Consider the following 26,260-nt stretch of genomic DNA (forward strand, 5'->3'; position numbering starts at 1 on the left):
CACCCCCTTGTTGTCCTTAACCATTGGTTAGGCTCGTATGCATGCACACAAGTCCTTTGGTTGATCTCTCCCCCCTACTCCCACCCTCCCCTACCCTCCCTCTGAGGCCCGACAGTCCGATCGATGCCTCCTTGTTTCTGGGTCTGTTCTTGTTCATCAGTCTATGTTGTTCATCATTTCCCCTAGATGAGTGAGATCATGTGTTACTAGAAATATACTTATAAGAACCGAATGTGAGATGAGCAATAATAGTTATGCTGACAGGCAAATGAATCTGTCTGTAGTGAGTTTCTTTCTGGACCAACAGTTCTTTTGAGACCCAATTTCAATGTCCACCAGTTCCTTATGTGTACATGTCGGCACTGACTTTTCAGCTCTAGATGGTGGACAAATGGTGGTAATGCAGGTCCGACTCCCTCTGGTTTGGTCTCGCCTGGACCCAGGGGCGCGGCTTCACCTGGACTCAGGGGCGCGTGGCCTCACCTGGACCTGGGACCCAGCATCACCCGGGCCCTGGCGCGCGTGGCCTCACCCGGACCCAGGGGCGCGTGGCCTCACCCGGACCCAGGATCCAGCCTCACCCGGACCCAGGGGCTCGCGGCCTCACCCGAACCTGGGCTCCGGGGGCGGCACCTTAATTTTTATGGGTTGACAAAACCACCGCTGCTCACATGGGTCGTTTACCGTCATGGGTCCCCAATACTTCCTGTGAAATGGGCTGATACCGTGATGGATGCCAGAATCAGTTGATAGCTACCCATTAGCATTTATTTAATTCATTCCTCCGGGGGGGGGGGGGGGCGCGTAGGAAGTTGTGTGAGGCTGGTCCTGGGAACATCTTGAGGTTGTTGCCCCGTTTATAATTTAATGAAAGGCCTGCATGCATATGCTTCGTATGGATTGAATCACCGTCCTAGGCAGTATCTCGCAGCCACGGAGCACGGTCTGGGCCAGGAGAGTGGGGTGGATGGAGGACAACCCTGTATGGGATGTGATGATGGGAGGTGTGGAGTGTGATGGTGCGGTGAATGTGAGATGTTTGCCATCTCACAGGGGGATGAGTCAGATACTAAAATACCTGGAAGAAGACAGAACTTCCTAAGTGAAGCTCTGGACGTTCTGACAAAATGCTGTGAGTACAATGGTCCCTTGGTATCTGTGGGAGATCGATTCCAGGACCCCCTCAGATACCAAGTCCAGAGGTGCTCACGTGCCTTAGAGGGAATGGCGTAGTACTTGCAGATAACCGACGCACATCCTCCCGTATACTTTTAAGTCGTCCCTAGATTACTGATAATACCTAATACCTAATCCAGTATAAATGCTGTGGAGATACTTGTTATACTCTGTTGTGTAGGGAATAATGACAAGGGGCGAAAGTCCATGCCTGTTCAGTACAGATGCAACCTTTGTAGGCCTAACCACAGAGTGTACCCATCAGCAATAGTGTAACTACCCTCCTCCCCCGGCCCCAAATATTTTCCATTGTGGTTGGCCGAATCCGCGGATGCAGACCCTGTGGCTGTGGAGGGCTGATTGTATTGAAGCGGGAAGGCAGGTGAATTCTGCCCGCAGTGCTCAGAGCACCAGTGTGCCAGAGGAGAGGTGGCATTCGAGCTATGCCTCAATGGAGAGCCCCCTGGTGCTCTCCTGGTGGAGAGGCCATGAGCACCCAAGCTTGGCAAGGGCAGGCCCATGGCTGTTGCCTGTACCAATTGTGTCTCCTGTGTCTCTGGTACCCAGGACATGTTTGGATGGGTGCATGGAAGGAAATGTAGGTGGGTGAACAGATGCATGAATGAATGAATGAATGAAGTGAAAGCAAGACCCTGTGTGGAGGGGATAGCTTGAATGGTAAGAGAGCGGCAGAAAGAAGGTAGGCATCTTGGTGAAATTATAACTGGTTTGGCTTAAGCTAGGAGTGGTGGAGAGAGAGAGTGGCCAGAGGAAGGCTTGGAAAGGAAGACTTGGCCCAGACGCTGAAGGCACAGGATTTGGCCTTTTCTTTGCAGGAAGTGGCAGGAACTGTTGCAGGCAGCGCTTGGCACTAAGCGTGCACCCTTCTAAGTTGTGAGAGTGGGATTTAGAGTTGCTCAAGACCCTGGGTGTGGCCTTGTCTGGCCACTCCGTGCTGGGGGGGAATAGCCAGAGGTACCTGCTCCGAGCCACCAGGTTAGTGAACGAGCAGCAGCAGGGACGCCGCCAGGTCTGGCTCTCACGTCTCCGTCTTCCCTCTAGACGTGTGCAACAGCACCGACCTGCCGGAAGTCGAGATCATCAGCCTGCTGGAGGAGCAGCTGCCCCACTACAAGCTGAGGGCCGACACCATCTACGGCTATGACCACGACGACTGGCTCCACACCCCCCTCCTCTCTCCAGACGCCAACATTGACCTCACCACCGAGCAAATTGAAGAGACGCTGAAGTACTTCCGTAAGTCGATCCGCTCGCGGGGCCCCGGGGCGACCCGTTCTTCTCAGCCAGCCTCACCTGAGGCCGTCCTGGTTACAAGGCCTGTGCCAGCCCAGCCGGCGTGAAAGGTGCTCAGGAAGCATGGCTGTCAGGTTTCATCCCATAAAAGGCCTGGAGTTTGAGCGTTCTGATGAGAAATTTTAGAGTCGTGGGGAACAAGGACGAATTTCCTCTTTTTTTTTTTAGTTAATCCTCACCCAAGGATATTTTTCCATTGACTTTTAGAGAGAGTGGTAGGGAGGGGGAGAGACAGAGAGAGAAAAACACGGATGTGAGAGAGACACATCAACTGGTTGCCTCCCGCATGTACCCTGACCTGGGCCGGGGAATGAGTCTGCGACCGAGGTTCGTGCCCTTGACCGGAATCGAACCCACGACCCTCCGGTCTGTGGGGCCACGCTCTACCCACTGAGCCAAACCGGCCAGGGCCAGGTTTCCATTTGAACCGACTTTCTCTTAACTGTACCGAAGAATTTGAAAATGCTCCCATTCCCCCTCCAAACCAAAGGTACCACGTGAGTCCTTAGAAACTCTTACTGGGAGGGAGTGTGTCAGCATTTAAACCCAAGATATGGGGAACATCTTGGCCACTCCGTACTTCTATGACGCAAGGCTGATGGTTTCCGTGTCAGAAGCCGGTCCTTCCGGAGACCCACCACGCCCCTGGGGCGGCGAGCCAGGCCTGCGGGGGCTGCGGAGCCCCGCCTGGGAGGGTGGGCCGTGCACTAGGTGGGGTTTTCAGGGTGTTTGCGATGACGAGGGCGTGGAGCCTGACTTTGCAGGCTTGAAGAAAACGTCATGATTTTAAAAATGCATCCCAGTGATCTTCCTGACGTTCAGTCCCGAGGTGCCTTGGTAGAAACATTTCGCTCTGGAGAGGGTCGCGGCAGCTCTCTGACATCGCTGGGCCAGACCGGTCTCCTTGGCGTTGACCGGTCTCCTTTCAAAGCGACATCACGGACCTACCTGTGTGTCCTGGGGTCACCTTAAAAAGCACGGCGATCCTGCTCCTACCTGGAGATAACTTGGTTGAAAACGGGCTCACACGGCACCTGTCCAGTTTCCTGTCATTTCCTCCGTAGACGGATCTTCAGTGTTCGTGAATTTGTGAAATCGGTTATAATCAGCACGTCAGAACGGCCCATGTCCCCGTTAGTGTCTCTCAGGCCGTGTTCACATTCTCTCTATCAGAGGTTCATAGGAAAGGAATGCTCCTTAAACCGACCTGTGTTTTCACGCTAACACACGCCCCACGGTCTGTCTGTGGGCACTGCGGATCGTCCGTCTCAGTGGGACTAAAAACAGGCCAGTCCACAGCGAGGCGGAGAGGAAGCAGGCTGGGCTGGTGCTCATGTTCGGGTGGGCGCGGTGGGCCTTCTGGCGTGTCTCGGAGATACAGGCGTCTCTTTGCAGCTTACTCCCAGTGTCTGTGCTGACGGGGACCCGGGGGACACGAGCAACCTCCTTGGTAGGCTCTGCATTTGGTTCCTTCAGACCGCCTCACGGGAGCATTCGCAGCGGGATTGTTTTTCCAGAGATTTCTGCATGTTACTTTCTCTACCTTGAGATTCTGCAGGAGCCACACGGCTGTTTCTGCCGCAGGAGGCTCCCGAGTCCCCTCCGCGGACGTGCTGATCGGCCATCACGATGTTCACGGTCTCACTGTCTCCGGAGAACTTTCCCGCGAATTGCCTCACGTCACCCTGTCAAGTGTCTGCCGTTTTGGGCGGGGCTGGTTTTATTCTAGGCCAGTGGTCGGCAAACTCATTGGTCAACAGAGCCAAATATCAACAGGACAACGATTGCAATTTCTTTTGAGAGCCCCATTTTTTAAACTTAAACTTCTTCTAGCGCCACTTCTTCAACATAGACTCGCCCAGGCCGTGGTATTTTGTGGAAGAGCCACACTCAAGGGGCCAAAGAGCCGCACGTGGCTCGCGAGCCGCGGGTTGCCGACCACTGTTCTAGGGGAGGTGGAAGCGTGGGGGACTCGCGGTATCTCCCCCGGAGCACCCACCCGCAGCTTCTAAAATCCGTGAGCAGCAGACTTGACCAGACCCTGCGTCTTATTTGTGGTTGGTTTGCTTTGCTTTTAGTTACCTATCTTTAAGAGAGAACAATAGAAGAAACCTTGGTAGAGTTGGCAGCGGGACAACACAGATTGCAATAAAACTGGAGGAACCAGGATAAGCATTGAGCGGCGACGCTGAAAGTTCGCAGGGTACAGTTGCATCCAAGTCTTACCGTCATCCTGTATTTTCCTCCGTGGTCCCCGTGCTTAGAGCAAAGGAGGGGTTTGCTGGATACCGACGACCCGAGGGATCAGGGGTTAACTTAAACATCGCACTCCCGAGAGCCAGGCTTTCAAAGCGAGTCCTGGGACCCCCAGAGGGTCTGGGGAGACCGAGGAGGGGTTCTGCGAACTTGTAAAGGGAAAAGGCACATCTTTAGTTTCATTAGCTTCTAACTGAAATGCAGTGTTTCCTTCCGTTGTGAGCGTAGAAAACGGCACAAGGGTATCAGCAGAATCCGTGACTTTGCCACCAGTAGAAATCACGGGTATTTTCAGGTCGTGCTGAAGGAGAAGCTGACACCTTGAACGATCACCTTACTCAATCGTTGCTTTGAAAATACCTTTGTTGTTCGATGTTGGTATTTCCTGGGCTGACAAAGAAGCACTTCAATCACAGGCTTTCTTCCGGTCTCCGTACCTGCCTGCAACGCAGCCGCTGGGAGGCACAGGCTAGCCATGCTCTGTGTGTGGTGGCTGTTTGGGGTTTGTGTGTTTACACGTGTGTAACCCGGGAGATGCCGTGACTCACAGCCCTGTGACTCACAGGTGTGTGAAGGCATTTGTGAGGTGTGGGAGAAGATAGCAGCGCCCTTCCTTCCATTTAGATTTTTTCTGCACTGATAGGGGCCGTGGTTCTATGTGGTGGGTGTGAGTGGCGATGAGGGGGCTCCCGGGGGTTCTAGTAGCTTCCCCAGGTCTGGACCACTGATGAACGAGTCACCTATGCTGTTTCTACACACATCAGAGCGGGGATAAAACTCAACTCCCCTCCCTACCTGTCATCCCCCAGAGAGGAGAAACGACACTTTGCCTTTGAAATCTGGCCCTCACCTGGCTTGTTGAGAAGAGGCAAGAAGCTTCGGGGGTCCACCTGACCACACGGTAGAATGGCCTTTTTAGAAAAATTTCAACACTTCCGCAGCCAGGTGGGTTTTTTTGGCTCCTGATGAGTCTGAGACACACAGATGGTGAACATGACCCACAGCACAAATGTGCCCATAGAGATGGGGCGGTTAGAGTTAGAGGGTCCGACAGGAAGTAAAAATGACAGCATTTAGTGCTTACTGTAGGCCAGGACTTTTTTTTTAATGCTTTACGTGTCGCTCATTTAATCCTCACAGTGGCCTTGATTTAAGTAGTCTCGCTGTCCCCATTCCACATATGGGGAGACTGAGGCTCTTGCTCAGTCACACAGCAAGGTGGGTGCTGAGCTTCAAACCTAGGTTGACTGGTTTGACTCCATCTCTTAACCACTCTCAAAGTAGCTAAACAAGAAATAAATTCTAGATTAAGCATAAAGCTCATTTGGTAAAAATGGAAAAAACACACCCTCAGTTTCTGAATATATCAGTAGCTTATTAATTTATAAAATATATACCCGACATAGTCAACATTTATTTTTTATTGATTTTTGAGGTAAGGGGAGGGAGAGGGATAGAGAGATAGACACATCGATGAGAGAAACATCGATCGGCCCCTACTGGTGATCAAGGGCATGTACCCTGGTCGGGAATCACGCCCGTGACCTCTTGGTTTGTAGGTCAATGCTCAACCACTGACCCACACAGGCCGGGCCAAAATTTATTTTTTATTCAAGGTCACTGTTCCAAGGGAAGCCCAGCCTGACGTAGCTTGCCTTCACGGGGAGGTTTCCTTCTTCCCTGTGAAGTCTGCCTCCCTCCTGTGGTCTGTAGGTCACGCTCCCCTGACCTCAGGTGGGCACAACGCTTCAGTCATGTGACCTTCAGTCATGTGACATTCAGCAGACAGCAGGCATGAAGGTCGCCGTGTTGATGTAGAGGTGGCTGCGGCTCCTTCTGGTTCCTCTTTCCATGGGCCACGCTATGTAACTTTTGTCTGAGGAACATGGATCAAGAAAAGAAATTTTTCTATGTCTCAGGTGCCTATGATCTGCTGACCACTCACCTCTGAGGGCACCCAAACAGAGAGGAGAGGAGAAGGTTATGAAGCAAACAAGGGTTTTGAGACATCATTGCGTTGTTTGCTTTTGCCGGGATGAATCAGCCAAGTATTTATCGAGTGCCTGGTATGCACCCGTAATCTTCTGTGAACTTGATTTGTTTGAGTTGCAGCTGAGGTTTTCTAGCGAAAGAAGTGGAGGCGTTTCCTGGTCTATTGACTTTCTTTTCTTACCTAACCTGGGACTTTGCACTGGGTTGGGTCAACGCTGGAAGGTCTCCGGGCCTTTGGTTAGAAGTTTGTACCTTTTAACCACTTTCCTCCAATTCGCCCTCTCTACCCTCTGCCTCTGATAACCATGGGTCTGATTTCTTTTTCTATGAGTTTGGTTTTGGGTTTTAATTTTTTCCCCCCAAATATAAATGAGATCATAGTAGTATTTGTCTTTCTCTGTCTGACTTATTTCACTTAACGTAATGCCCTCAAGGTCTAGCCATGTTGTTGGAAATGGTGGGACTACCTAATTTTTTATGGCTGAATAATATTCCATTACACAACACACACACAACACACACACACACACACACACACACACACACACACACACACACACACACACCACAGCTTCATCCATTCATCCGTCAGTGTCTGTTTCTGATCTTCAGAGTCAGAAACCAGGGGTGCTTGGTACTACTTTATGGATTTATGGAGCCTACCCCATATCTCAGCCTTAGTGCTTGGCCTTTTAATGAACTTGGTTTTTAAAAGAGTTAGGTTTTAAAAATAACATATCTTCTGGTCATAGCAGCACACTGATTGTAGATAACTTGGAAAATAAAGACAAAAAGATGACTAATTTAGCAACCACTACTTACATTTTTTTGAGATATTTTTTGTTGCTTTTTCCTCTCTAACAAACATATTACATATTTGGGAACATAAAGCTTTTTTACTTAATGGTGTATTTTGACCATTTCCCCATGGCATTTAAATTCTTGAAAATCACTATTGCTTAATATTCCATCATTTATATCTAACCATTTGGCCTATTATAATGAACCTCAGTTGTTTCTAATTTTTTTGTCAATAACACATACATGAACATCCTCCTACATATGCATTTGTCCACCCAACTCATGATTTCTTCAAGGTGTATTTCTAGAATTGGTTTACTGGGACTGAAGAGGTGACGATCTCTAAGTCTCTTTGATCTGTATTATTAATATATAACTTAGGCAGTGATCACCCCTGACCAGTCTAGTACCCACCTGGTACCATACATAGTTATTACAATATTATTGACTGTGTCCCCAACGCTGTACTTGACATCCCCATGACATGGAATTAAGTACAAATTGTCACCAAGGCTCTGTCTGACCTTGAAGAACAGGAACAAAGGCAGGGGAGCTGGTGAAGGGTCTGCTTCACTGAGGGCAACGAGACTAACGGGGATTTGAGAAGAGCCCACATCCGACACTGAGAAGCCGCTGGTGAGCTGGACCAGTCGTAGGAGTGCATCCCTCTCAGCACCAGGACGGCCACAGCCTCAGCAAACGTCTGTGCGATGCGAGGGAAAAGGCTGGGCCCGACTCGGTGTTGAATTGACTGCTTTTAGCTGCACAGATGTCTGCAGAGCTGAAGGTGGGAGCAGAGAAGCCCTGGCTGCACGGTCATTTCCCACATGTGAGCCATACGTGGTCACAGTGCCACACGTGGTCACGGTGCCTCATGAGGTCGTGGTGCCTCATGTAGTCATAGTGCTGTACATGGTCCTGGTGTCCCATGTGGTCATGATGCCCACACCCACCCACCCTCATGAGGTCATGGTGCCTCATGTAGTCGTGGTGCCATGCATGGTCTTGGTGTTCCACGTGGTCATGATGCCACACGTGGTCATGGCACCACACTTGGTCATGGTGCCTCATGTGGTCATGGTGCCAGATTTACCCACGTGGTCCCTAGGCTTACTTCATCACCTGCCACCTGGCAGCTTTCATTCTTTCTCATCAAACCCGATTCCAACATTATTTTTTTTCTCTTCCTTTTAAAAACAAAGATGCTTGGCAAGTGATTCCGTACAGATTGACCGTTTTCCTTTTCATGTTCATCCAGCATCTTTAAGACAAAGCTGGAACGGGCCCAGCTGGGAAATTGACGTGACGGCTCAGCTTGCACCCCGTCCACTGCTCCTGGGCACTGGGCTCAGGCCACCGCCGTCCAGAGTCACAGCAGGCGCATGATCGGGGACCCTTGGGGTTGGTGTTTGGGAGCCTGTGACATCTGCTACGTGACCTGCGGGTCCCAGGAGTGAGGTGCCCAACTGGCCCTCCCAGGCTGCAGGCAGCAGACTTGGGTGTGCGGCACGTCCGAACCCTGTTCCTTCTCTGCCCCTTCTCCGACACGGTGAATTTAGTAACCACCCCGAGGCCAGGGGCACTTGGCTGTGCGGTGCTCCACCGAATGCTGTGTCCCTGCTTTGGGGTGTCTTCTCTGAAAGCCAGGCTTTGTTCTCCCCGGAGGTGGGACGGGCACCCGAAATGAAGTGGAGACGGTTTGGGAGGTGGTTGACAGCAAGCTGTTCGTTAGCAGCCTGCCTTCTGCCGTGGGAGCTCCGTGACTGGCAGCCGCAATGTTTTTAAAAATCAGAAGAACGCTGCAGAGCATCCTGTTAGGTCATTTTCTGTAGAAAGTGGAGGGAAGGCCTGCGTGGAAAGAGCCGTGTCTCATGGGGACCCCGCCGCCCCCTCTGGAACGGAGGATCAGGGCCCTTGGGGGCTTCCCCCCTGTCTTAGGCTCCTGGCTGTCTGTCCTCTGCTGCGGACGGAAGGCCGGCAGTGCTATTTCCAGGAGGGGAAAGCTCTGGAGACTGGGAGCACGTTCCAGAGGGGGTTGGGGCCCGAGAGGCTCAGCTCCAAGCAGGAGGGAGAGGCCCAGGGAGCCAGCCTTGCACCACCCGCTGTTCACTGGGCAGCGAGGGCCTCGGCGTGGCCTGTGCTGATCACCAGGGGGCACGGAGGAAGGTGGCCTGCGGCAAGATCTGTCACGTCCGGGACCCTTGGGGGCAAGCGCCTAATGCATAACTCTGATCCTCAGTTGTTAGTAGTCTACTCACCTTTCAACTGTACTGAATCACAAACTATTGAAAATGGTTACGTGCATACATACAAGTATGTGTATAAAATTGTACATATGTATGTGGCTTTAATTCAGGTGCTCACACAACTAACAATTAGAAACTTGGAGATTTTATTGAAGTCTTTTAAACATTTAAATTTGATGACAAATGTATTTAAGTAGATTCCCCTTAAGCTTGCAGACAGGATCTATCAGGTTCTCTGACAAAAGAGAGCGTAGACTTGACCAGGCTTCGTGGCAGGGCCAGGCCCTCCTCCTACCTGGTGTGGTTTGTGACCACAGCGTCCGGCTCTCTGTCTCTTACTGGCCTCCTCATTCCCTATCCTGCAGCCTCCCAGGTACAGAAATGGCAGACAGTGCTGTGTCAAACAGACAGCGGCAGAGACGAGAGTCCCACCCACCCACCCTCCCCTGCTTCTTAAAGTGGATTAAAAATATCTTCTGTTCTATTCCCTTTCCCTTTCTGTGTCACTTGCCCTTTTCGTTTTGATGTTCATGGATATTCACGGCCTTTACACACTCAGCTTGTTTCCTTTAACTATTATTTTTTTAAAATATATTTTATTGATTTTTTTATGTAGAGGAAGGGAGAGGGATAAAGAGTTAGAAACATCAATGAGCGAGAAACATCGATCAGCTGCCTCCTGTACATACTGGGAATGTGCCCGCAACCAATGTATGTACTTGCCCTTGACCGGAATCGAACATGGGACCCTTCAGTCCGTAGGCCGACGCTCTATCCACTGAGCCAAACTGGTCATGGCTCCTTTAACTGTTATTCACTGTATTTTCTTTTCGATGTTCGAATTGCCACTCCCTGGCCCTGCGTTGTCCCTTTCAGCTGGCTCCTATGCCTTCTCTCTTCTGCCCCAGGCCTTGGGGAGCAAGCAGTCTTTGCCTCCTTGCGAGGTGGTGATGCAGGCCCGTCTTGCTTTTCCCCGCCCTAAGCATGGAATCGGCAGTGACGCAAGGAGCCCTGTTAAGGTTTAACTCCAAGTCTGGGCACTACAGTGTTGAGTGCAGGGATGCGTGGAGTGGCTTCCTTGTTGGGCTACTTTCTTGATGGAGCTGGAAGTCACATTTCTTTTTAAAACCACAAAGCCACGTTGACATTTTCTTTTTTTTTAATATGTTTTTATTTATTCAGAGAGAGAAGGGAGAGGGAGAGAAAGAGAGAAACATCTATGCGAGAGAAACATCGTCAGCTGCCCCCCTACACGCTCCCTCCTGGGGATCGAGCTCGCAACGGAGGCGTGTTGCCCTGACCGGGAATCAACCAGTGACCTCCTGTCCCCTCTTATTTTTTTTTTAAATATATTTTTATTGATTTCAGAGAGGAAGGGAGAGGGAGAGAGAGAGAGATAGAAACATCCATGATGAGAGAGAATCATGGATCGGCTGCCTCCTGCACGCCCCCTAGGGGACCTCGAGCCCTCGACCCAGGCATGTGCCCTGACCGGGATTCCAACCCGGGACCCTATGGTCTGCAGGCTGATGCTCTATCCACTGAGCCAAACCGGCCAGGGTGTCCCCTCTTATTTATACACTCTCTGTTTTCTTCTTTCTCGTTTTTCTTAAAAAGTCAATGGGATCTGCGCAGGCTCTGGACTTGATGTAAGTTTTGTTCCATAGCGCGTTGCTGTTGAGACATGTCACCCCTCCCCACCCCACGGTCACTCCTGCTCATCCCTGCGAACTCGGTGCCTTTGAACTAATTATGCTGGGAAACTCTAATAAATGATGTTTACACTTCATTTCCCTAATTATAGCCGAGAAAATTGTCCTGTCTCCTTAATAGCTCGCACTGGCTTGTTTCCGGTTTTAACGAACTAGTGAGGAGGATGATCGCCAACGCGCCTTGTCCCAGGCCCTGTGCTGAACGCTGTGCCGTGCACGCATTCCTGAAAGCCTCGCCCGTGTGCTGCGGGCTCTGTGATCACCCCATTCGGCAGATAAGACTCGGGGGGGTCTAAGAAGGTCACTGAGAAGGTGAACGAGGAGCTTGGACCAAACAGGTCATCTGACTCCAAAAGCCCATGCTCTTTACTATGACGTCAAATCGCCTGCCATTAGTCTGTCCGTCTGTCCTTCAGTCCGTCGTCCCATCCGTCCATCTGTCCATTATTTTTTGTTTCTATGATGATACAGTATGACTAGAACATTTCCTCTTAACACACACACTCCCACAATCACTATCACTACCTCCCTCCCTCCCTGCCCCTCCTCCTCTCCCTCTCCCCATTCGATCAGCCAGCCTTTGAAGAGCCTTGCCTTTCACAGCGGGGTCTGGAGAGCAGCAGCGGTGCCTTCCTGTGGGGCCTCGTTGGAATGCCCTAGGGGGATGTCTCTCCCTAGAAGTTTATTCCTCCAGGCACTCAGTGCCTTGGGAAGAATAGAGGGAAGTGGTCCATACGGTCACTGTGGGAGAAAAGAGGCACCCCTCCCGGGCGTGGCGTAGGGACCGCGTACTACGGCTCCTTTGCACGTTACACAGTCCCTAGTGGGAAATTAAGAGGGAACGGCACCAAGGCCACACTGCTGTCATTGGCCCCGACATGTAGCGACCGTACTCGGCCAGCAGGCAGTGGGGGTCTGTGACGGCCAGCAGGCAGTGGGGGTCTGTGACGGCCAACAGGCAGTGGGGGTCTGTGACGGCCAGCAGGCAGTGGGGGTCTGTGACGGCCAGCAGGCAGTGGGGGTCTGTGACGGCCAGCAGGCAGTGGGGGTCTGTGACGGCCAGCAGGCAGTGGGGGTCTGTGACGGCCAGCAGGCAGTGGGTCTGTGACGGCCAACAGGCAGTGGGGGTCTGTGACGGCCAGCAGGCAGTGGGGGTCTGTGACGGCCAGCAGGCAGTGGGGTCTGTGACGGCCAACAGGCAGTGGGGGTCTGTGACGGCCAGCAGGCAGTGGGGGTCTGTGACGGCCAGCAGGCAGTGGGGGTCTGTGACGGCCAGCAGGCAGTGGTGGGGGTCTGTGACGGCCAGCAGGCAGTGGTGGGGGTCTGTGACGGCCAGCAGGCAGTGGTGGGGGTCTGTGACGGCCAGCAGGCAGTGGGGGTCTGTGACGGCCAGCAGGCAGTGGGGGTCTGTGACGGCCAGCAGGCAGTGGGGGTCTGTGACGGCCAGCAGGCAGTGGGGGTCTGTGACGGCCAGCAGGCAGTGGGGGTCTGTGACGGCCAGCAGGCAGTGGGGGTCTGTGATGGCCAACAGGCAGTGAGGGTTTGTGGCAGATCTGGAGACATTTTTGGGTGTCACACCTTGGAGGAGAGAGGATGGTGCTCCTTGGCATCTAAGTGGGTGGAGCGGGGCTGCTGTTAAACACCCTACGATGCCAAGAATAGCCCCTCCACCCCCCCTTTCCCCCTCATCCCCCTCATCCCCCTCCCGCACAGAACGATCCGACCCTAAACGTGAGTGGTGCTGAGCTTCAGAGACCCTGCCGTGGGGAGGGTTTGACCTGCAGTGGCTCTACAGTCTGTCTGACTATCCAGGAGCTCATTTTAAGGAGACATTTCAAATATGCCAAACACCAAGAACTAATAACTGTTAACTCCATTTTTTAAGAGGAAATAAAACATTATGGGTGTATTTATAAGGACAGTTTCACAGCCCCATGCCCTCCCTCCCTTCCTCCCTGGAGGCAACCACCTTTCTGAAGGCAAACCGTCCCCTCCGGTGTGTGTGTTTGTACTTGGACTCCACGCGTGAGTGTCTGTGACATCGTGTATCCCGGGGCACGGCCCCCTTTATGCGGCAGGCCGGTTTTCCAGAAGTTTGAGCAAAGGCGTGAGCAGAGAGCAGGACGGTGTCCACATGGACATGCTCCCCTTTTCTACGTGGTTGACACTGTCTTCGGCGGCCGTCAAACATCTGGAGAGAGGCTTCCCCTTTGAGTTCAGATTGAGGAAAGAAAGCGCGAAGGAACAATTGCGGATTTTAAAAGGTGGCCCTTTTCAAATGCAGCCGCTGTGGTGGCCCAGAATTGAGCCCATAAACTGGTCCTGGCATTGCTGGAGGTGAGGACTGCGGTGAAGCCCCGCCCCCCACCCCACCCCCGCCTGCACCCTCCCTCCTCCCTGAGCGGCACCTCTCAGCCCCTGCTCTCAGCATCCTTGGGAGACATTGCCTCCATCTCGACATCATTTTCCAGAGCCGGCCGGTTTCTATGGCAACAGAGAGATTGAAAGATGAGCGGTGAGCGGGATGCGAGGCCGGAGTGAGCTCTCCGGCGGTGGTGTGTGTCCCTGACGTCACCCTCCATGCGCCTGGATAGGATGACTCTGGCGACTCCCATTCAGGGCTGCCAGGGTCTCCGTTAGCCCCGCACATTGCCGCCCTGCCTGCTCCTCCGACCGCCCTCCCGTGGATTTGTCTTCCCATCGCCCCTCTTCTGTTCGGGCTGCGGACTGTCACTGAGCATGCACCGCTTAATCGGGGCGCTGCGTTCCGGGACGCTCTCCCGCCCCGGGCTCTGGAAGGGCAGGGCGGCATGGCAGCGCTCTCCTTGACGGGGATGGCGCGGTGAAGTCCACCCCTCTTCTCGGCAAGGATACTGACTATGCAGAAATTCATCGAAGCGGATTATTATGAACTAGACTGGTATTATGAAGAATGCTCGGACGGTAATGACGGCCCCGGCCCAGCACCGCACAGCACAGCAGGGATGTGTAGGGGCATTGTCTCCCGGGAGGGGGGAGGGAGACGGGCAGAAGGAGGGAGCGCTGGAAGCAGCGCCGCCAGCAGACATGCGTGGCTCTGACCGTTTCCCAGGCGCGGTGGGGGATGGCAGGTGGGCAGGGCTCACGCCCGGGGGATGCTCCCCTGCAGTGGCCCGGTCTTGGCTTGGAAGAGGGGATGGTGTTGCGGTGCTGGGCTCGCGAGCATTGTAAGTTGCACTGGATTCTCTCCGGGGCGAGGTGTGAGTGCGGCGCTGGTGCGTGTGTGTGCAAGCGGAGATGTGTTTGCTGTGCTCCGCGCTGCCGGAGGGGCGAGGGGACCGTGTGTTTAAGAGGCGGCTTTCTGGACCAGCAGCAGCGGGCCCGAGGGAACCTGCCCTTTCCTGAGCTCAGACCTGCCGCCCAGGGAGCCCCGAGAGGATGCGGCAGCAGCCCCGACATAGCAGGTGGTTCAGAGGAATTTGCTTATGGGATCCACAGAGATGGGGGTGGGGTGTGGTGTTGGGAGGGGCAGGGAGAGCCTGCATCCTTCCGCCAGGTCTCAGTTTGTGCACGGAGGGCGTGGCACATTCCAGGGGACGCTGGGTGGAGCCTGTGTGGCCGGACCGGCCTCTGGAGGTTTCAGGCCCCAGGGGAGGGGTCCCAGGCTGCTGTGGTGTTGGGGATTGAAATCATGTCTGTCATAGCTCATCCGTCGACTTTAAAATGACCCTCAAACCACATGCCTGCACATGCACACGCAACACACAAAAAGGACACAGTGCACATGTTCACCTTGAGGGTCCGTCTCCCAGGGAGGACCTGTCCCCATCCCCACGTGAGTCCTGCATCGGTCAGGTGGCTGCGGTTTCATCGAAGAGGGGGCTGCAGATGGCTCGCACGGTGGTACCTTTGGTTAACCTGAATGATGTAACAGGCCGGCAGCTGGCCTCGTTAGGAAGCTGAGCGATTGCATAATTATCTCTGATCCGCTGATGTCTGCCCTGACCGTGGGCTCAGCAGAGGGGCCCAGAGGCTCTCCTGGGGTGCTGGGGGGCAGGTTTGAAATGTGCCGAGCAGCCTCCCCAGTTGAGCCCCACCGGCCCCCAGCGTTAGATGAAGACAGTGTTGTGTCGAGTCTGTGTATGTCTTTAAGTATCTTGAGTCACGATGGTGGTGGGCAGCTCTCGAGGTCGGGGTCGGGGGATGGGGGGGAGATAAGGTGACTTGGATTCTTGTTTTCTTTTGCATATGTTATTCTGGAAGCAAGTTCCCATCCTGTGACCTATAGAGCCCACAACCTGGGCATGTGCCCTGAGCGGGAATTAAACCGTGACCTCCTGGTTCATGGGTCAACACTCAATCACTGAACCACACTGGCTGGGCTCCATAACTTTTTATTTTTAATTTTATTTTTTAATATATTTTTATTGATTTCAGAAAGGAAGATAGATAGATAGATAGAGAGAGAGAGAGAGAGAGAGAGACATCAATGATGAAAGAGAATCATTGATCGGCTGCCTCCTGCACGCCCCCTACTGGAGTTTGAGCTCACAACCAGGGCATGTGCCCTGACCTGGAATTGAACCTTGACCTCCTGGTTCCTAGATGGATGCTCAGCTGCTGAGCCACACTGGCCGGGCTCCATAACTCTTTAACGTGTGGGCCTTTGGCTACAGCCGAGCACCCGTCCCTGGGCCTGTGGGTGCGTTGGGTGTGGCCGTGGCTCATACGGATCCATCCTAGAAGCGGGGGAGGAAGGTTCCTCACCGTCTTGACCCAGTTGCTATGCTGCCCAGCTCTCTTTACACCCTTGTCTGTGGAGATAAAGCCGGTCCCGGTGACGGTCAATCTGGAGGGCGAGAGGAGGCTGCTTTATCTGCGCGGCTGTCAGAAGGATTTTCTTACCCAGTCGTTTCTCCGTGGAGTCTTTTGGCCCCGAGGCAGCCGGGTCTCTCTTCTTGCAACAGGAAAGGAAAATGGAAGAAGAGGTGGCTCATCTGCTGACGGGTAAATACATGTTGATTGTAGTGACGGTGTGGACGTGTGTGGAGCAAAATGCCTGGCCTTCACCCTCCATCTCCATTGGGATGAAGGGAGAGAGCCATTGGGACGGAATTTCCTGGGACAGCTGGCATTTTCACAGTCCCATTGTGAAGAGAGTTAGCCAGTAATTACACCAGAGTTTATTGGGCGTCGTCCTATGAACCCAAGTGTTGCTGGTTTGATTCTCGGTCAGGACACGTGCCAGGGCTGTGGGCGTCATCTCTGGTAGGGGGTTTGCAGGAGGCAGGCGATGGATGTTTCTCCCTCTCCCTCTCCTCTGCCTTCGTCTCTCTCTAAAAATCAATTAGAAAAAGCGAAAAAGATAGCAAACAGGGATGGAAGGAGAACAAAAGCCTAGAAATACATAGCTCAGGAAACCCAGGCAAAAAAGGGGGGGGGGGTGGCTTTCAAGTACACACTACTTTTGTCGTTGTTTCTGTGGTTCTAACTGGCTGGACTCGTTCCCGGCGGGTTCGTCTGGAAATGCAGTTTGCCTCTGTCTGTGAGCTTCTTTGAAATTGCAAATCAGCCTTCACCTCCCTGTCCTCACCTTCCCAGGGAGCAGGCCGGGTGGGAGCAGGCACACAGCTTGGCGGAGCCTCCCCTATCCTTTGGCATCTGAGTCCTTAAGGAGGAAGACTTCTAGGGAACTTTCCATGCAAATTCCAAAGGCTGAGTCAAATACTTAGGACAAGATGCAACATCATCATACGTGTCCCAGTTACTGATGCGTCCTTCAATCGCAGGGTCAGCGCTGAAAAAAGCAGTGTGGGTGGGTGGGTGGGACAAAGAACCGCAGGACAATTCAGGCCCCTCCTTGAAAGTTGACATGAGAAGTGGCTGCCGCTGTTGTTGTTTTTTTTTTTTTTTTTTTTACCTCTGAGCTTTAGGGGCATTTTGCTCCGTGCGGGATGGCTGCATTCTCCTCCCTGCCCAGTGTTGGCTGTGGCATCTTACACCCCATCCCCCACCCGTCAAGCACACAGGAAGACCAGAGGGGGACACGAAGGGCCGGGACTTAGGATAATAAGACATCGGAGGGGTTGGATGCCCGGTACCTTAGGTGATGTTTAGAGATTTGAATTAGCCAGCCGACGCCGTCACAGAATGTCCACCGTGGACAGTGTGCACTCTGGTGTCAAGCAGGGTTATGGTTCAGGACACGGCCCGCGTTCCGTCTCTCATGGCAGAACCTCGAAAGCCTGGCAGAGCATGAAAATCACCCGCTCAGTAAGAAAGCAGGTTCTCTGACCCACGCCAGAGCCGGAGAGGCTCCGAGAAATCTGAATGTTTAGCACCTGCGTTCGGGGATGCTTCCATCAGGCTTGCTGTGGAAACGTGGGGCCGTTGCCCCTGGAGACCAGCCCCGGGCACGGAGGTCTGGAAATAATTCCGCAGGTCTGCTGCACGATCTTACGTTGTTTCCTGGCTGCATTGGCCACTCAAAAAAGAAAAAAAAAGTATTCTTATAAAGAGAGGGAAAGCTTTTTAATTAAAAAAAAGGCTTGGGTTTCAGCGTACGCTCTTACAGAAGCGAGCCGCACGTCTGTCGCTGTTCGAGAAAGAGATGGGGCGGCAGAGCCCTGGCCTGACGTTTCATTGGAGGCCTGTTTTGTGCTCTCGGGGGCTGCGTGGTGGGCACCTCCCAGGACCTCAGGGAGCCTCTGTCAACCCAGATTCTCCACCTGGAAAATGGGGAGAAGCACACGGACCGTAGGTGTTTCGAAGAGGGGAAAGCGTGTCCATAAAGCAAGAGCTCTCTGTCAACAGTGGCATGCCGGGCCAGTGCGTAATGGCATTTCCTCAGAAGTGGTACTAGCTATTCAGTTCCTTTTAAAAATCCCTTTGGAGCCCTAACCGGTTTGGCTCAGTGGATAGAGCGTCGGCCTGCGGACTGAAGGGTCCCGAGTTCGATTCCGGTCAAGGGCATGTACCTTGGTTGCGGGCACATCCCCAGTGGGAGTGTGCAGGAGGCAGCTGATCGATGTTTCTAACTCTCTATCCTTCTCCCTTCCTCTCTAAAAAAATCAATAAAACATATTTAAAATAAATAAATAAAAATAAAAATCCCTTTGGAAAGGTACATGGTCAATGGAACAAGGTATAGTATTTTGACTACCCGTTCCTTGCTGCAGTTATTTTAACCTTTGAAATGGATTTTTAGAGAAAGAGGAAGGGGGGTGGGGAGAGAGAGAGAGAGAGAGAGAGAGAGAGAGAGAGAGAGAGAGAGAGAGAAGCGTTGATGTGAGAGAGAAAATGTGATGGGCTGCCTCCTGCATGCCCCCTACCAGGGATCGAGCCTGCAACTGGGGCACGTGCCCTGACCGGGAATCGAATAGCAACCTTTCGGGGCGCAGGACGGCGCCCAACCCACTGAGCCAGGCGGGCCAGGGCGGCAGTTATTTTTGCAACCATCCAGCCTCCTTTCCTCCTCTTACGTGTTAGAGGTTTGAATGTCGGGGCAGGAGATGGCGTGGCTAATAGTGATTTTATAAATGGGGAAACTCAGATCGGGGGTTGGAGCCGGTCCTGTGACTTCTGACTTTACAGCGAAACCCCACGGCAGTGCACAAGGGCAGTCGGGCGTGCTGTTGCTCCCTTGGTGGCAGTGACCTCTAAAATGCCACCCCAAGGGGAGGGTGGCTGGCATGCGAGTGAAGTTTTGTCAGAGGTACTGTCAGCGTCCATTGGGAAGCTGTGACGGGGTCTCTGAGACGGTTTTTCTCATTTCCCTGCACTCTGTGACCAGCAGTGTGAGCGGGCCTGGCCTCCCGTTTTCCATCTTGTGCTCTGTGGGGGTACCTTTGGGGGTAGGGGTTCACGTCCCCCTTCCCGGACAGCACTCTTCTGCTGGCTGTTCAGGTAACATGTTTGAAAGGGAATGAAGTGTAAAACTGTAAAATGTAACCGAGTTTTTCATCACTAGCTCTGCTAAAGTGCAAGGGATGTTTTCCCGCAGATGTAGAAGCGGAGGTCTAGAGCAGCGGTCGGCAACCTGCGGCTCGCGAGCCACATGCGGCTCTTTGGCCCCTTGAGTGTGGCTCTTCCACAAAATACCACGGCCTGGGCGAGTCTATTTTGAAGAAGTGGCATTAGAAGAAGTTTAAGTTTAAAAAAATGTGGCTCTCAAAAGAAATTTCAATCGTTGTCCTGTTGATATTTGGCTCTGTGGACTGATGAGTTTGCCGACCACTGGTCTAGAGGGAAGCCACGGTTTTAGAGCTGTGTTTCTGTAGAGGACAGGGGTGTGTGTGGGGGTGGGGGGGTGGGGGGGGGGTCAGGTGAGAGCAAAGGCCGCGGGGAGACCCAGGCAGGGAGGCCAAGGCGTGTAGAGCTCGCCTCTCGAACAGCAGGGCCCTCTTTGTGACGATAGAAACGTTCTCTCCCGTGCTCTTCAGAGCGGCTGTGGAGCGCTTGAAATGTAGCCGGTGTGACTGCATGTTGGGTTTTGTTTACATTGAAACACGAATGGCCCCAGGGGCTTGTGGCTGCTCTTTGGACAGCACAGGGCCGAGGGGGTCTGGAGAGGGACACGCACAGGAGGACATCCCTTGGCCCTGCAGGAGGCGGGTGGCACCTTCCTCCTCGGCCCTCCCCACGGGAGTCGGTCAGGAACTCACTCCCTGCCTCCCTGCTCTGGGCCCCCGGCTGGCCCTCGCCTCTGGGGCAACGGTCACACCGGCTGTTTGACCCTCCCAGGGCTGGGCCGGGCCACCCGGGCCCCACGCCCCGTCCCTGCCTCTCCTTGGCACAGAGTCCCAGGCTTTCTCACTGGTCCTTAGGGGTCATGTTCAGCTTCGGCTTTCGGACAAACTGCTCTGTCGGAGAGGACGCTCTTTGGCCCAGCCCTGCCTTTAACCTTGACGTGAATGCAGTTACAGATGAGGTTTGAGACTTCCCTCACACCCCACAGGGAGGGAGGGAGGGGAGGAGGGGAGATTCGAGTGGTGGAGGGATGGATAGCCTGAAAAATGATGAAACCTAGAGAAATGGGGTGGCGTGAAGAGTCTAGGGTGGTTTTGTGTTCAAAACGCCACATCCCTAGCCCTGGCCGGTGTGGCTCAGTGGATGGAGCATCGGCCTGCGGACTCAAGGGTCCCGGGTTCGATTCGGTCAAGGGCATGTACCTTGGTTGCAGGCACATCCCCAGTAGGGAGTGTGCAGGAGGCAGCTGATTGGTGTTTCTCTCTCATCGATGTTCCTAACTCTCTATCCCTTTCCCTTCCTCTCTGTCAAAAATCAATAAAAAAATATTAAAAATAAAATAAAATATTTTTTTAAAATGCCACATCCCAAATGTTTTTTTTTTAATGTGATATATTTAATATATATTGTGTAATAATATATAGAGACTTGGACACCGTCTGTTAAGGGTAGCCTGGATTTCAGCGAAAGGGTGACTATCACCAACTTGGTTATGAGTCAAATCAGTTAACACTGTTTCCTAAGATATGAAACCAGCCTTTGTTTTCATTAACCTGCAAGCGGCCCAGCCCGGCCCAGCATCCTGCATATCTTATCGCCGGTCTGTGCCGGTCTGCTCCTCGCCGAGTGAGTAATGCGCGCGGTGGCGAAACGCTCCCTCCCCTCCCAGGGCTCCAGGCTCACTGACGTTTGAATGGAATGAACGGGTCCAATTTGATAGCGTTTATTGCCATGAAAGAGAGATCATTTTTCCTGAATGTGTATCTTTGTCAACATTGTGTCTAAAACAGATGCAGGCGTTTCCCAATGTGATGGCTGAGTTTCTACGAAACCTCCTTTTGTCCCCCACAAAGAATGTGTCCTCAGTGTCATAAAAGGTAGCAGTCGCGTTCAGGTTCTCTGGGTTTTCATCTTAAATAAATAAAATCTGGATGGCATTCTGGCTCCCCACGGAGAGGCCCTCGTCGGTGGTCTCCCGTTCACGTTGATGGCGGCAGCAAGGCCATTCAGCAGGCGTTGCTGGCTGCCTGGGCGGGCTCTGGGCCCCGGGGACTCGTGCGTGAACGAGACCTAGTTGCTGACCTCGCGCAGAGAGTTCCTCGGGAGGAGGGAGGTGAGTGGGCAGAGAGGCCGAGGCGGTGTCTCCGTGTGGCTGTCAGGAGCAGGGAGACCGGCCCCCCGTGCAGCCGGGAGGCGGCAGAAGCCCCGAAATTGCAGAAGGTGCAGTGACGCTCTGAGACACGAGCGCCCCGGGCCGCGTTTTAGCGGGTTTGATGGAGGGACCTGCCATCTTCACTGTCACCGACCAAGCCAGCCGGTGCTGAGGAATCGGCAATGACAAATGCGGGTTCCTTTCCCAGGCAGTGTTGCACGCGGATAGGCTATAGATTTTTGCTTTTTTTTCCCCCCTTATCCCAGCAATTAAAGCGCTGTGACGACACCAGTGGAGGGTGAGATTTATAAGATGCACTTTAGAAAAGAGCACACGCAATCTATTATGACCAGAGAAAGACGGGGATGAATTAAGCTTAGCACGGGCTGTGGTTACTGCCATTTCCTTTCCCTCCTGCTGGAATTCGGAACGATCGCTTCCTTCTCTGCTCAGCACTGAGTCAGGCTGCTGTCAGAGTCAGGTTTACATCTGCTTCCGAAGCAGCCCACAGGAAAGCCCTCCTCCGAGGGCGTCGGGCAGTCCCTCGCTGGCACCTCCCCGCCAGAGTCCCACCTTTGCACAGGTGCACCTGCCCACGCCCCGGTGGGTGTTGCCCTGCGCAGTTGCTATGAGACTTCCTGGAGGCTGCTGTTCGTCCCTGTGCCTGGGGAGGGGAGAGGGGGACAAGCCTCAAGGCGGAGAGCTTGCTCTGAGGTCCTCGCCTGCCTGCCTGCCTGCCTCCCCTCTGAAAACACAGCACCTAGCAGGGTTGCCCCCGGGGCTGGGCAGGGCATTTCCATTCCAGGCAGGTGCTTTGCCCCACCCTGCCTCGCCCCTCCTCCCAGCTCAGGGGAGCCACCACCCCCTTCCGGGTCTGTCCTGGGCGATGCTGGGCCAACGGCCCTGTGCACACCCTCCACGCCCGCCCAGCCGGGGCATTTCCCAGGCCCCTGGCCAGGGCCCAGCGAGTGCCCCGGGGACCTGCGCCCCGATGGCTCCCCTGGGCGGGCAGCCAGGTGCACCCTCAACGACAGCCCCTTAGGGCGATGTGTTGGCTTTGGGGCGACTTTGGCAATGTCCCTGAGAGACGAGGGAGGGGAAGAAGAATGTTTTGAGTACGAAGGCGACGGCCAAGATGAAGAGAGGGAGCTGGCCCCGGAGCAGCAGGACACCCTGGATCTGGCGGAAGAGGGTAAATGCTTGCTTTGCACCCCGATGGGAGACTTTTGCTGTTCGTGTCCAGGTGGCCCGGCTGCTTCCCTGAGCTCACAGCGCTCTTTCCTTTTCTTATTGAGCTGTAACGTCAAGCACCAGGGAGCTCCCCTGGAAAGGGGCTCAGTGACGCTCCTGTGAAGCCACCATGGGAGACGCATTCCTAGCGCGCCCCCCCCCCCCCGGGAAGTCCCCGGCTCACACCTGCCTCCCTGTCACCTGAGATTTGTTTTGCTTGTTTGGGGATCCATGTAAATGGAATCAAATCGTGCGTGTTATTTTATCAGGCTGCTGTGGCTTAACCAAGGTCTTTGAAGTTCCTACTTGTTGTTGCAAATATCAGCGGTTACCTTTTTGTTTCCCCCCCTTCGTGGCATTCCAATACTCTGTTTTAAGAATTTTGATTGTTTTCTTGGGACTGAACAAGTTTTAGTAAGTTACTGGGCAAGAGGCTGAGTCATAAATAACGCATGCTTTTGTGCTGGCGTTATTTTAAAATATTATTAATGACTAATTTGAGATAGGGATTTTTTAAAAAGTTTAGAAATATTTCAGATACAGAAGTCCAAGGCTGACACTGACATCACCTGGGAGCCCACCACCAGGCTGTATTGGGGTGCTGTGCTGTATTGGGGTGCTGCTTTTGGCGAAGAGGGAGGGTGTTAGTTAAATAAAGGCGTGCCCATGTGCTGGGTGTCAGTTTCCTAACTGGATTTGTGGGGCTTTAACCCGCAGCCCGGAGGAAGGGATCTGGGGGACATTTAACAGTGACTGCATGGATGTTCTTTAGGTCTTGAGTAGGAACAGTTGGACTTCCCTTTCAGAATTCTGCACGGCGGTGGCCTCTTTCCATGTCTCCGCATAACTTTTACTTTTGAAATTATTTAGAATTGGCCACATACAAACGGTCTATGTTTTGAAAATATAAATGCTTCAGGACAGTTAAACGGACTGAATTGGAAAAAGGGGGGAAGCGAGGAGAACCGCCAGAAGCAAGCAAGGGGGCGCCCTCCCCCCCCCCCCCCCCCCGGGCCTCTTCATGAAAGACACGGAGAGGGGGAAGCAGGGAGGAGTGACAGACGGAGGGGGACTGTGCATTTGCCGGGTTCCTGGAGGCGCTCTAGGGAAAGGCGCCCATCTGCTCCCGCGGAGCCGGGGCCAGCCCCGTGGCACGGATCAGCTCTGGCCCTCAGAGCCAGGCTGCCTCACATGCCACCCGTGTCCCCGCATCACCCGAGAGCTTGCTAGAAATGCAGGCTCCTGGGCCCCATCTGGACCCCTGCCTTTTAACAGGGCTTTGAGCGGGTTCTTGTGTACGTGAAAGCATGAGATGATGCGCAGTTGCCTTAAAAGAGACGAAGATGATTTTTAAAACACCAATCGTTGGACCTGCTGGTTCTACACGGAAGGCTGTGGTTCTGACGTGTTAATAATATTTTCAGGACAGTAACCTTAAATAAATAAAAAAGAGGACACTTTAGTGCCAACCTGCTTATTAGCTCAGTGGTCGGCAAACTCATTCATCAACAGAGCCAAATATCAACAGGACAATGATTGAAATTTCTTTTGAGAGCCAAATTTTTTAAACTTAAACTTCTTCTAACGCCACTTCTTCGACATAGACTCGCCCAGGCCGTGGTATTTCGTGGAAGAGCCACACTCAAGGGGCCCAAGAGCCGCATGTGGCTTGCGATCCGCAGTTTGCCGACCACGGGCTTAGCCCTCTTGGTAAAGTGCAATTCGCCAGGCTTGCTCCTGGCCGGAGGGACGTCTGTGGCGTGGACCGGGAAGGTAGAGGTTTGGTTGGGAAGGGTCGGTTTCTGTGGCCAGTGTTCCTGGGAACCTGAGCAACCCGTTTTTCTCCGACACCGTCACACCGTCACACCCCGCTTTGTTGAGTGCATGGGGAGCCAGTGCCATGTGTGGGAGACAAGTGCTCTGTGAACAGTGAAAACGTGTGTGGGGTGTGGACACGCCGTGTTCTCAGGTGGCTTTCTACACTAACTGGTTTCAGAGAGATGCTCTTGGTTGGAGACCGAAGGGCCACATTCGTATTTGGGTTGCTCCGATAGCGACGGATGCAGGAGACACCCGTCCTCTCCCGCTCACCTTGTGGGGTGATGGGCACTTTTTCATGTCGCCCGTGTCGTCTTCGGAACAGCCTTTGAGATCAAGCCATTCCCCTTTGCAGTCAAAGCACCTGCGGGGTGGTAGGTTGTCCCTGTCCAGGGGCCCAGGGCTGAAGGCACAGAGCCGGCCCTCGCCCTGCCTCCCGCCACACCCAGGCCCTACGCGTGTGAAGTCCCTTTCCTCCCCATAGCGCAGTCTCCTGGGAGGGAGAATATCCCTCTCCGTATCTTCTCTGAAGACTAGCAGGTGCAGAGCCGGAATTGACCCCAGGCAGGGTCACACGGAGTGGCGCCCCGGAGGGCGGCCTTGCTCGGCTTCCCAGGCCCCTGGGCTCCCGGGAGCTCCAGCCGGGCTGCTGGGAGTGAAGCTGCAGGGCACACCCCTGGTCCCAGCCCCACCCCTGGCGCCAGCGGAACCCTGGCGGAGCGTGAAGTGCTGCCCTCCGTGCCTGTGGTTTGCCGCGTGGCCGATCCCCGTGGCTTTCTTAAGGAAATGCTTAAAGCAGCAGCTTGGTGCTCTTTCCTCACCGGGGCACTTCTGAGGCTGCTACCCAGTGGCAAGCGCGGTCACTCCGCCCCTGGCAGGACTGGGGAAGAGCCCGCGGATGGTCTGCGCTTCCGGTCTCAGTGTGTAGGTTTTCTGAGCGCCCTGGCTGCGGGAGAGAGTGGGCCCGGTCCATAGAGGTGGCGGAGAGCCGGGGGCAGCATCGGCCCTTTGCACAGAGGGTAGCTCTCAGGTGGTGACTACCAGCCGCCAGACATCGCCCAGAGAAGCAGAGATGAACAAATGTCAGTTGGCAGTGGGAGCCCAGGGCCCGAGGGCCTGCCTGGTTCCGGTCCCCCAGTTCTCTGTCCGCAGCTGCAGCTGCACCTGCTGGGCCGTCCACGCTCTCCAGTGGGTTCCAAAGCCAAGCACGAGAAACTGCGCAAACGGAGTCCACCCTCCTGTTTGGAGGGCGGCCCTGGCCTCGCTGGTGTGGCTGCCTGCGGGTGTGCCGAGTCCCAGAGGTGACGCCTCCCGCCCTGTGGCTTTGTTGACAGTGCGGCCGGTAGCACATGCGGGTGCCAGGCAGGACTCTCTCCCCTCGGGTCACAGAGGAGGAGGGAGCTGACCCCGCTTATCAGTTCAGCCCTCAGCCCTATTCCAAAGGTCTCTTTGCTGATGGTGTTTATCACCTGGGTCCAGCCTGGGGTTTCTGTTGTTAGTATCCATGGCAACCCCACGCAGGCTTCCAAGGATGTCAGTTGCTCAGGGTGGTCCTCTTCCTGAGGTGCGGGTACCAGGGTCACCCCAGGGCTGGCCGTGAGCAAAGCTCACCCATG

At 53.9% G+C, this 26,260-nt stretch overlaps 1 protein-coding gene across 4 annotated transcripts in view; it reads left to right on the plus strand.

The window, feature by feature from the left end:
• The window catches only part of TRAK1 (trafficking kinesin protein 1), a 98,349-nt gene that overhangs the window by 25,291 nt on the left and 46,798 nt on the right, over positions 1 to 26,260 (plus strand). For 2 of the 4 annotated variants that reach the window (XM_054729453.1, XM_054729454.1), the window contains exon 2: positions 2,239 to 2,433. Coding sequence is in view for 2 of the 4 variants with exons in the window: in XM_054729452.1 (XP_054585427.1) it covers positions 22,671 to 22,788 (118 nt within the window). In the remaining 2 variants the exon portion in view is untranslated. Of the gene's footprint in view, positions 1 to 2,238; positions 2,434 to 22,480; positions 22,789 to 26,260 lie in introns of those variants that run through there. The other 2 variants (XM_054729452.1, XM_054729455.1) reach the window with 1 other exon arrangement.

This window comes from Eptesicus fuscus, chromosome 18 (assembly GCF_027574615.1).
Source record: "Eptesicus fuscus isolate TK198812 chromosome 18, DD_ASM_mEF_20220401, whole genome shotgun sequence".
Classification (NCBI taxonomy): Eukaryota; Metazoa; Chordata; class Mammalia; order Chiroptera; family Vespertilionidae; genus Eptesicus; species Eptesicus fuscus.